At 39.5% G+C, this 12023-nt stretch overlaps 1 protein-coding gene across 3 annotated transcripts in view; it reads left to right on the top strand.

The window, feature by feature from the left end:
• The window catches only part of CAPRIN2 (caprin family member 2), a 31587-nt gene extending 25254 nt beyond the window's left edge, over positions 1 to 6333 (top strand). For 2 of the 3 annotated variants that reach the window (XM_014307031.2, XM_031057024.1), the window contains 5 exons: positions 1 to 109; positions 1681 to 1866; positions 3124 to 3224; positions 3925 to 3991; positions 5409 to 6333. The exon at positions 1 to 109 is cut by the window's left edge and continues 63 nt beyond it. In XM_014307031.2, coding sequence (XP_014162506.1) covers positions 1 to 109; positions 1681 to 1866; positions 3124 to 3224; positions 3925 to 3991; positions 5409 to 5977 — 1032 coding nt within the window. In that variant the 3' untranslated portion in view covers positions 5978 to 6333. The remainder of the gene's footprint in view (positions 110 to 1680; positions 1867 to 3123; positions 3225 to 3924; positions 3992 to 5408) is intronic. The other variant, XM_031057023.1, reaches the window with a different exon arrangement.
• The last annotated feature ends 5690 nt before the right edge of the window (positions 6334 to 12023 follow it).

The raw sequence follows: 12023 nt of genomic DNA, 5'->3' as shown, positions 1-12023 counted from the left end.
TATAACCAGAGTTTCTCCACAGCAAGTACACAGACTCCTCCTCAATGCCAGCTGCAGTCTTCTCATGTTGCAGAACAAACCTCTCTTTCACAAGAATCTCTGTCTTCAGGTGAGAACTGCACTTGCATCTGTGTTTCAAGTAGTCTTTCAATATGTTCAGTTTATAATAGTATTTAAATTCATTATCATGTGCTGTGAATACTCCTAACCCAGTGAAATTCCTAACAGGTGCTACATAAATGTCTAATATTAGGCATACATCAACTCTAATGTAGTTGATGGTGTAAACTTAATTTCAAAACTGCTAGCAGGATGAAAGGCTGGTTCAAACTTGTTTCTATATTAGATGAACAGACTGTTGTCACTAATATGCCTGAATTTCCCAGTAGGTGAGAAATTCAAATATGTGGTGATACTTGCCAGTCAAACAATTATTTGCTTGGAATAGTAGCAATGATGAAATACTCTTACTTGGAACCATTAATTTGGTTTCTGCTAATAGTGCTGTCAGTGCTGGGAGCTGCTGAATGCTAAGTAAGAAAGCTGGGATAAGTTTTCAGTCTGACCTGAGAAATACTGAGCTAGTAAGGGGTCTTGAGCTGTTGCATTCAACAAAAACCTGACTTACTTGATGTTCAGGTAGTGCAAGAGGTGGGTTTGTATAGCTAACACTAAATTTGACCTGAAACTAGCCCCTAAATGTCTTGAGGTTTTAGGATGAAAGCAAGTGACAACTAGGGATCTGTATTTATAAGGCAATCTAATGAAATGGCTCAAGGTCATTTACAACTGCTGTTGTTCTGCCAGAGTGATTTTCATAGGTCTTAGACTAGAAACAGACTGATAGTGTGTGTAGTCAATGAGACATAAAGAACAGTGTATCAGTCAGGAAAGCATGTTTAGCTTCAATGTTCCTTCTCATCACTGAGACTATGTGTGATAAGCCTTCTGGATTTCTTTTTTTGTGGAAAATCATAATTTTTTCATTAGCCTTGGGCAATGGCTCTGCACACACTTCACACAGGGGTTTATAGTGTTGTTCTGGATCAATTTTAAGCTTTTTTGATTGAAATAAAGCAGGGTCTTGTGGAAATACACTCATGGTTGCAAGGTTTGTGTTTAAAGCTAACAACTCACCCTTGTGAGTGAAAAGCATTCTTGAATACATCTTGCTTGGTGTTGAAGGGCCTAGTATATGGTAGGAATATCTATTGAAGAGACTGAACCCAAATATCTGCTTCCCACAGTTATTGCTATCTAGGTGTGATGGAGTTTGTCTTACTGTTTCAAGGGGTGTCAGTACTGAGGTGACCTAGTTTATCAGCAAAAATTCTTAATCAAATGTTGCTTGATTTTAACCTAGATTGGTTGTTTTCATGCTGCTGGCAAGCTTGTTCTCACCTGTGCGACTGACTCCTGTTGAATGCATTAGGGGCTTGCACTCGGAGCCTGTGCTGTCTCCAGTAGATTTTAACAAGCAAAGGGAATTTTTACAAAATATTTTTACAAAACAAAGGGAAAGATTCAATCACTTAAATGAAGTAATGAAAGGGCAGAAGAGCAGACTATTCAGAGCAGCTTAATTGGTCTCTGAATGTCCTATTACTGCTCTTGCTTCTGTGTGTGGTAACTTACTGCAGTTATAAAAAGCTTTGACTTATCTGTGCCTTCTGTTTTAAGCAGTGAACTATCAACCTGATGGAGCTGTTCCTGTTAGCAATGGTAGCCTTGCCTTTTATCCAGCACAGGCTAATGTTATTCCCAGACCCCCTCAGCCTTACCTCAACACTCGTGGGTCTGTCAGAGGGTCTGCTAGAGGTGGAAGGTCGCTGGCTAATTCCTATCGCCCCCCTGGTGGGTACAAAGGTATGTCTTTGTTTACTATCATCCTCAAGAAGATCTAATCTCCTGCCAGTAAATGTGATTTAACACAACACAGTATTAAATTCATGTTCTGTATGTGAAATGTCTCAAAACAAGACTTTAAGGGCGATGTGCAGAGAATGGGGCCCTCTGTTGTAGAATTTAAGGAAGTTCATTCTAACTTTTATTTGTGGTCCCTGTGCTTGATGTCAGGCCAAATGGCAGAGCAATTTCACAGCTTGCCTAAGTATGAAGATAGAAACTTTCACTAAAAGGTTATTAGATTACTCATGTGGACTTTTCTGTTGGCAATTTCATTTGCTGTTCTGAAATTTTACCAACTTAATTTTTTCTCTTGGCATCTTGCTAATAAACTGGGCAGGCCAGTTTCCTCTTCACATACCACTTACTGTGTTTGTGCAAAATAAGGTATTTTTTGCTTAGCTCTGCTCACTTTAATATTACCAGCAGAAACCAGGATGGGGGAGAGGCTCCCATTAGTGAAGAGCCCTTCTAGACAAACAACAAACTGAAGAGTTTTATGAGGAAGCTTATTTGGTCTCTGCAGAGCAGTTTTTCTTTGGTTGCTACCTGAAGTACTTTAGAGAGTTTCAGCAGACTTTAAGCAGTTACTAAATTAAGGCTGTTGGTAGCTACCAGCTGCAGGCTGTGGCCTTTTCCCCTTTGAAGTGAAGGGCACTTAGTCTGTGATAGGTGCTTCAGTTGTTGGGCTGACGAACATGTACCAGATGATGAGTTTTATAGTTCTGACTTAACAGCAGTCCTGGGTTTGGTTGTGTCTGGTATGAAATTACTTGCAGCTCTGCTTTGGTAGTTAAATAATAGCTTAAGTTAACAGCTGAAGAGGCAAAATATTATAGTAGCCCCTAAATGTATACCAGTAATAGCTCAGTGTATCTAACAGAAAAAAAGTGTTTCTTAATCCCATTGCTGGATTTAGCAAGCTTTTCAGCTGTTCTGTGCCATCCCATTAGTATCACAGGCAATGGATAGGGACTGATGTTAATATTTTTAAATACAGAATTTTGATGTAGCCATAGTATGTAAGTTATGAGTAGCTAATGAAATGCATTTGTTATAGGAGTAGCAAGGTTCCTATTCAATTCCAAATTCAAGAATAGCTCTGTCACTGCATAACTTAATGTACATAATTGCCAAAAAAGATCTGTAGTTACATTCTGGACTTGTACTGTAAATCAAACAGTAAATGATACTGAATAATCAACTTTATTTGAACAGGTTTTGATGCTTACAGAGGTTCACCTTCATTAACCAATGGCAACTATGGCCAGCTACAGTTTCCTGGTAGAGATTATGCTGGAATGCCATATTCTCAGAGGGTAGGTATTGCCTTATTTCCAGTAGCCTTCCACTGTATAGGAGCCAAATCTTCTAACATGGTAGTTTTTCATTAACAGGTGAACTATTACTTACAAGTTAGAGGTTAGTTTTGTTTCACAGACAAACCCTTTTATGGAATGGTAGACAGCAGCTGAAATAAGTCAGTTCAGACAGGTAACATCTCTGTATGACAGGTTGATTTTAGTCTGAAATGAATCTTTGAAATGCAACAGATGGTAAATTACATAATGTATGGGTCCAGTCTATTATTTTAAAGGAGTTGGTTCACTAAAATGCCTCTGTAATGTAAAATAATGTACTCCTAAATGAACTGGCTGAGAATGTGGCTAGGCCAAAACCCCAAAAATAATTAAAAAAAAAAGTTAAGGAGGCAAAGGTTCCTGGTGTGAGGCAGGTCTGTCAATGTCTTCTGTGCAGGCTCATGGACTTAGAACAGACTTGAGATTTAAGGGTATTGCTCAGTAACCTCAACTGTTCAGAAGCTAACTTGCTACAGCTGCCATTAAAATAGGTCTTTAATTTCATACAAGCTATTATAATAAGTAAATTTTCCATAAGTGTTTATCTGCATCTTGTTTCTGAACTGTCATTGTATTTTAGAGATGGAATTAATTGTGAAAAAGTGTATTGCCTCAATTGAGTTCCGATTTGCTTATAGCCATAACACTTCTCTTTCAGGATGTCAATTACCAGCAGTGCTATAAACGAGGTGGGATAAGTAGTGGTCCTCGAGCAAATTCAAGAGGTAAGGCCAGCACCAGCCCCCAGTGGTCCAGTGTGTGTTAGGCATTGCAGCTGGGGTGTCACTGGGAGCAGTGCGAAAAGCAGAACAGGATCCCTCACCTGACAGATTTGAGCTTGGTGAAAGCTAACCAAGCTTAGCTGGAGGCTTCAGCGCTGTTCTTCCACAGCATTGCACAGCAGAGGATTTAATTTCACTATTTTTAGTCTGGGGTCTTCATGTCAAAATTTTGACACAGTTGTACATTATTGAACTTCACAAAGAACTTGGCTAGGAAAAAACAGCAGTTCCCTTTGTTAAGGGAATAAGCACTGGGTTTCTCCCCTCTAGTGTGTAGTCCTCCCTTATCCTGGGTAGGCTATCAGATCACAGAGACTTTGTAAAATTTTTTCTATGAAAATGTATTTAGTAATACAGGTGTACTTTGTACTTCCATAGTGGAGTATAAAACCTAAAGAAATACATAAGGCTAGTTCTGTCCAAGCATGAATAGCATGTGTTTTGAAGAGTTGGAAACAAGATTGTTTGTACTGTATGTGCTGGAAAAATATGGACTTCAGTGCTACAGGTGAGAAGTGAGATGAAGAGTAGCTGTAGGTCACTATTTTAGAGACTAAAGAGAAATTATAGTGTATTGTAGAAGCTGTTTTAGGATAACACAGGTCATATCCTAGCTTGAAGGACAGAATATATTTTAGAAGATAACTAAATAGGAGATGATGGTGGATTAACAGCTGATGAAAGTACTCATTAGCATTAGGATCTCACAGCAACTCCACTTATTTTAATGTCTGTCTTAAGGTGTTGTTTTCCAGTGGAAATAACAATGCTTTGCAGCTTGACTGTGACTGGTCTAAATTTCTCAGATCTAATAAGATTTTCATTCTACACCCTTTTAACTTGGATATTTGGAAAGATTAACAGCCTTATTTTGGGGAGTGAGGTGCAGAAGACTTAAAAGCAGCACTAGTTTGTCAGACTTAAAATATTCTAGACAAGGTCTATGAGAAATGCAACTGCAGAAGAACGGTGTTGAGTAACATGAAGTGAAAATTGAGGTCTTGAAGATAACTTGCCTCTAACTTTGTCAGTGCTTTCAGCAGTTACATTTTATTTCTTCTCAGAAGTTAGCATATGCTTTTTAAGTTGACGTATGATACACTAAAGCAAAAATAATTACAACCTGCTGCCCTCAGAAGTAATTGTTTATAGTTCAGTTATGTCTCATCCTGCTCAATGCAAGTGTGATGAATGTGAGCCAGCTTCAAAGTTCTGTTTTCACTGGGGTCCTTTGACAATTTGCTGTGGCTCAAAGATCAATCTGCTGCAGAACCTGTACACTTGCTGCTTAAGATGATGCCCACAGGCTTAAGGGTATCTGTCTGTTACAATACTTACTGCTGCTAATGGTTTTTAACAGCAGGGTGGAGTGACTCCTCTCAGGTGAGCAGCCCAGAACGAGACAATGAGACCTTTAACAGTGGGGACTCTGGGCAGGGAGACTCACGCAGCATCACCCCTGTGGACATGCCAGTGACCAGCCAGGCCGCCACCATCCTGCCGGTGCACGTCTACCCGCTGCCGCAGCAGATGAGGGTCGCCTTCTCCGCCGCCCGAACATCCAACCTGGCCCCTGGAACTCTGGACCAGCCCATTGTGTTTGACCTGCTGCTCAATAACCTTGGAGAAACTTTTGATATTCAGCTTGGGAGGTTCAACTGTCCAGTGAATGGTACCTACGTCTTCATCTTCCACATGCTGAAACTGGCTGTTAATGTCCCTCTGTACGTGAATCTCATGAAGAATGAGGAGGTCCTTGTGTCAGCCTATGCCAATGATGGGGCTCCTGACCATGAGACAGCCAGTAACCACGCGGTCCTGCAGCTCTTCCAGGGAGATCAAATCTGGCTACGGCTGCATCGGGGAGCCATCTATGGAAGTAGTTGGAAATACTCCACCTTTTCGGGATACCTCCTTTATCAGGACTAAAATCCAGTGCAATGTTTACAAAAGAGCTGCTCCAAACACCTTGGTGAGGGGGGTGGGACTAGCTTTGCACTTATTACTGACTTTATAGAGGATATGTGGTTCCATTATTGGTGGGAAATGGTGGTCCTGTTTTGCAAGGTGAAATCATGGAGTTGGGGTACTGAATCAGCACTAATTTGGCACTTTATCAGTTGTGATGTAGCCTTGCTAATAAAGCTGTGAATGTATATTGTTTGCACTTACCCTAAACTGTATTAATGTCCAGCTTACTACACTATTGATTGCCTCAAGTATGGGCTATTCACAATGCCTTGTTGTGCCTCAATAAAACAAGTTAATATGCATTTTAGTATTAATCTTGCCCGTGGTTTTAATTTTAAGACACATCACTGACATTTTTCCTGATGTGGGGTGTACATGAATATCACATAGAACTGGTCTCCTGGTTTCAATAATTTAAGCTAATTTGTATTTACCTGGGATTGTTTGTTTAATTCCTGCTTAATGCCATTCTCAAGAATGTTACCTTGATCAAAATGAATTCAAGATTTAGCTACCTTTTTTTCTTTCTAAAGGTCAAGAAATTACCTGAAAGGTCAAGAAATTCCAAGTGCAATGATACATACTTCATTAGAACTACTCCTTTTAAATACGTATCCTGTCAAAATCTAGCATGGTCATCATAGCATCAGTCCTTCAGAAGTGAAGTAGTTGAAATTCTTAAACCTGCAAACAGTCACTCAAAGGGCTGGCTTACACTGTTATTCAGCTGCAATATATTTTAAAGTTGAATTCAACTTTATGAAGCATAAATGTGTATGGCTTCCTCCCTGCATGAGACTTGAATCAGATTTTAATACAGGTTATTTCCTCATTTCAGAGAACTGCTGAGGAACTTGGTATTTGTAGTTGAAGCCTGGTGCTTGCATTTTACATCAAACCTGAACACAAATGGTAGGAAGTGTTTCTGAAATCCCTTTCTTAAAGCTCTTGGGGTTTTTGACCAGCCTTCAGCACTCCTGTGGCCTGAGAACTGAACAGCCACGATGTATGTCCTTGTCTAAGCTGCTGTGTCAAATACTATAAATAGTTTCAATGTTTAAAATGGTAATATTGAACTAGTAAGAAGGTAGGTCAGTGGCTCTCCTTTCAAAAGCTTCAGTAAATTGTTTTAACAGTAGAAAGCACTTGATCTGAGCGTACTAAATTAGCCAGTGCACAAGCCTGACTGGTATATCTAAGGCTGAAGCAGAACTATGCAGAGTGAAAGCAGCTATCTGCTTATTTAAATAAAAGTAAGAACCTAAACGGAACAAATTTCAGACCTGGTATAAAGCTGCTGTTTCTTGCTAAGTGGTTTCACAGCTTCCAACTTCAGTTTGCCCTTGTTATCATGCAGATGCCAAAACCAGTCTGGCATGGCTTCATAAAGTTACTGGCATAAAGATCTTGTTCCAAGCTCAGCTTTCTTTTTCATACAGATTTTGAAGGTGCTCATATTTCAAGTATGGGTTTAGCAAATTTTGAGAGAAGTTGAGGTAGGACAACTTTGGGAAACCTAGTTTTTAACATGACAAAAATGTCAAGCCTTAACTATTGTACATTAAGCCTGTATTTTGTATTTTAAAACGGGCTAGTTTTTACTTTAGTCCACAAAAAGGCTTCTTTCTAGAACAGCCACTACAGAATAAGTGGCAGTTTAACTTGATAAGAGGTAAATATTCTAGTTTCAGAGCTGTATCTTGTTTAAGATACATTTGTACATTCCTAGCTAAAAAGAGTACACAGTTACAACCAGAATTGTGCAGGTAAGATGAAATAGAAAATTTAATTATACAATTCCTTGACCATAGGTTATGTAATGGATGTCTTTTTAAGAAAGTTATTGTTTTTAGGCTTTAGCCTGAATCACAATAATCTCTACAGTAGTAGCTGCTTTAAAATGTCTGGCTTTGTCCTGCTATTTTTATTTGAAAAGAATACGCAACTTGGAGAAGTCTCATCCCTTAGAATTACTAAAAAAATACAATTGATTTGTAGGTTTCATACATACAATATTTTTAGCTAGATCTGTTGATTTTCACTGTGTTTTTAGTCAGCTGGGAATGCAGGTTTTGCTAATCTCTGTTACCAAAAGGATGGTAAGTACAACTGAGCAGGTACTGTCCTAAGGAAGGCTTCAGAATAGAAGGAACTCAAAAGGCTGTAACAACCTTAAATGCTAAGACTGTTTAAAACAACTACAGAAGACAAGCCAAGCACCTTTTCCCCATACCCATAGCTGGCCAAAATCCACTGGTAGAAAATTGCTATTCTGATCTCCAAAATACCTAAAAATATTATGTCATATAATTTTTCCATGATGATAAACACTAGGGTAGGGATATCTCATTATGCTTCTAGACTAATAATTGTTTTTGAAAGCTTCTCAAAGGACTTTAGAATATTTCAGTACATTTTCTACTGACACAGTTTGTCTAGTCAGTATGTCCAGACCAATGACCTATTTCTTTATTCTGCTTCTGGGCAAAGCATTTAACAGGTGAGTTTCCCAACCTGGAAATACTTTACTGTGTAGTTTTCATGTAAATACTGTCTGACAGTGTAAGTTGTATTTACATTTCTTTTTCCTCAGTAATTGTTAAATGAAGTTGATTGAATAATTTCATTAGGAAAAATGCCTTCACTATGTAAGGATTATAATTGATCTAATTAAACATACAAAAGGGCATCATCATTCTGCTAAATTTCCTATTGCTGTGCAAATTAGATACCGCCTAAATTCTCTCTGATTTACTTCTCTCATGCAGCCTGCTGAAGATAAACTTTAAAGGTAAGAAACACTATGTTTTCATAGGGAGTAAATTTCTGTGTTTCCTTCTCTTGACATCAGTGAAATATTGGAACTACACTGAAATGGGAGACTGGAATGGTTTGGCTGGGAGAGAGTTAATTTTAATCAAAGTAACTGGTATGGGGCTGTATTTGGATTTGTGACCAAACAGTTTTGATAACTCAGGGATGTTTTGGTTGTTGCACAGAGTGAAGGCCTTTTCTGCCTCTGACACTGCCCCAGCAGTGAGTGGGGAGCACAAGGATTTGAGAGGGGTTAAAGCCAGGACAGCTGATCCCAGCTGACCCAAGGGATACCTCAGCCCACATGATGATGATGATGATGTACTTAGCAATACAAGCTGGGGGAAGAAGGAGGAGAGTGGGACATTTGAGTTATGGTGTCTGACATCCAAAGTCACCGTTCCATGTGATGGAGCCCCTGCTTTCCTGGAAATGGTTGAACACCTGCCTGCCAATAGGAAGTGGGGAATGAATTCCTTGCTTGGCTTTGCTTGAGTTTCTGCTTTACCTGTTAAACTCTTTATCTGAACCCACAGGGTTTCTCACTTTTGCCTTTTCAGCTCTTTTCCCTGTCCCATTGCAGGGGGGAGTGGCTGTGTAGGGCTGAGCTGCCTGCTCAGGGGAGGTTCAACTGTGACAAAGGCTCTCTTAAAGTTTTCAGAATTCTAACAGATTTGTGACTTTTGTGGGGTTTTCCCCAGGTCATGGAAGTGAGGGGAGACAATGAATAATCTCCCACCACTGCCATGGCTGACTTCCTGCAGCTAAGGAACCCTCCATCCTGCAGGCTGCAGTGGTGGTGTCACTGCCCTGTCCTGCTGGTTAAGTTTAGGTGCCTCTTCCTCCCTGACCACTTTGTTATCTACAGCTACTTCAACAAACCAGTCAGAGAGGGAGATGCTTTGGAATTTTAACTCTGATCAAGGGCTTGTGTCTGGAGAATTGGAATACATTTATCTGCTAGCTCTTTATTCAACCCATAAATGTCTTGTGGAGGATATGAAAAGTCTGTTGTGTATTATAATTAGACAGATGCAGTACCATAACCAGCATATGAAAAGTCTGCTAAGTATTATAATTAGACAGATGCAGTACCATAACCAGGTAAAAATGAATTAACCTTAGTCACACACTTGTTCACAAGTCTCTGATCCACTTAATTTTCACCCAACTATAAACAATTCTGTTAAGAATGCAAGAAACCTTAGGCATTTGTATTTGTGGATTGAATGTTTCCTGGCAGTGTTGTACTTGAAAAAATAATATTGTGAAGTCCTAATCTGGCTGGAAATGATTAGTTCACAGCTTTTCCACAGCTGGCACTTTCTACAGCTTTTGGGCCCTAGAGTAAGGTTTGAGATGTGGTTGGTATGGAAGGCTTTATGCAAAGTACATATCCAATCACTTCAGTGATCATTAGTTATAATTTAGTCATTAGTTCACTACAATGAAATAAAGCCTGCTTTGAGAACAGTGGTTTGCTTTCAGACTGTAGCACATCACACAGAGGAATGCTGTTCTCTTTGTCATGCTTTTTCAGGATTGTCTGTTATTAACTACAACTTACAATCAGGTGCTGTCCTAAAGGCACTTGGTTGGCATGAAAAGAGAGGGGCTGTTCCATTCCTTTAAGGATCTTCTGGTTTTAATTGGTATGTTTTACATCACTAGCTCTGCAGAAGTCCTTCAATAAATAAATGTAGTAACTTCTAAGCTCACCTACCACGGATGAATACACAGAAATTGAATAAAACAGAACTGCTCTTAAACAGTCCATAACATGGTAATTTGGGAAAAGGGAATAGAGATACACCACTGCAAATCCTTTAAAGCAATTTGGATTTGCTATTATATGGAATCCAAGATTTTTTAAGTGGGCTGTTTTCCCTGGACAATTTCTTACCTTAATCAAAATGGGTCAGCAACAAACAATTAGCATAGTTAATAATATGTACACTAAGTTTTTACACTAACATTGTTTTTGTTTGATTTTTATGATTACTGAGCATACTCCCATCTCCTTTTAAGAAGAAAGGGAAAGATCAATGGAAGTGCCTACAATTTCTTGCTAGATGCCTGCATCCCAGGTGAAAGGAAAGATAATGATCAGGTGTTCTGCAACACTTCAAAAGGTGATGAAAACCACAAGAGAGTGAGTGCACCATCTCCCCGTGCCAGGTAGGTGCAATTTATTGTGACAGCTGGATTCCTTTTTAATTAGAGGCAAAGGTACTAAGGGACATTTTTAAAGTTATTAGTAAATCACTATAGCGCCAGATGCTTTAAGGTTTTGGTTTATACTGCAATTACAATGAACAAATGACATATTGTCCAACTGTATTATTAAAACACCTATATAATGGGATGATCTTGTAATTGCTGTTGTGTTTCACTCCTCCTGAGCACAGCAGTCTTTCTGTTCTTCCAACCAGTTAATCGTGTCTCTGGTTTGTATATATTATGTGAAACATGACCTGCAGAAGTAACCAAAGGATTTGGCTCACCAAAACCACATTAGTCAGAGGTTTTTCTGGTCCATTTACCTTAGAGAGACACCTTTGACAGACATATTTCTTACACCTGCAGAGATGCTTAAATCTTCCTTTGGTTCACTAGCATGTTCTAGGATTTAAGGGGAGAAATAATAGGCAAGAGGTGGAGAATCAGGGTGGGGCAGGAGTTTTGAAGAGTTGAAGTTGGTGTTTGTATATTCCTGACAGCCTGAGGGGTAAGCATCTGCCACCCCCTCTCACACACAAACAACATTAAGATAAGCAAACCCTTTTCAGGTTCTACTAATCTACATGATGATGGGGACAAGTATCACACAGAAACCTGCTCAGAAGCAGAGTAGGAATTATGACATGTGATCCAACTGTGTGTTTTAGTAAACTCCTTGCAGAAAATTTCTGTCTTCCTGGATGCTGTCAGTCGTTCTAGTGCAGGGCACCTGGATAAGTGTGACCAGCGTCACTTCTCCTCCATGGACCTGACTTCATCATCTCCTTCGGTCCCCGTGCTCTCACTCTTCATTCTTGTCCCGCGGGATAACAAATACAGAGCGCCCAAGCCTGGCATGAAAGCTGAAACGCTACCTAGAAAAACAGAGCAAACTACTAAGAAAGAAAAATGGGATTTTTAAATCCTGATTTAAAGATAACCCTTGCAGGGCGCGGCGGGAGCCGCCCCC

The sequence above is a fragment of the Geospiza fortis genome, unplaced genomic scaffold (genome assembly GCF_000277835.1).
Source record: "Geospiza fortis unplaced genomic scaffold, GeoFor_1.0 scaffold10, whole genome shotgun sequence".
NCBI lineage: Eukaryota > Metazoa > Chordata > Aves > Passeriformes > Thraupidae > Geospiza > Geospiza fortis.
Note: the sequence above shows the minus strand (reverse complement) of the source record. Positions and strands in the feature narration are given on the sequence as shown.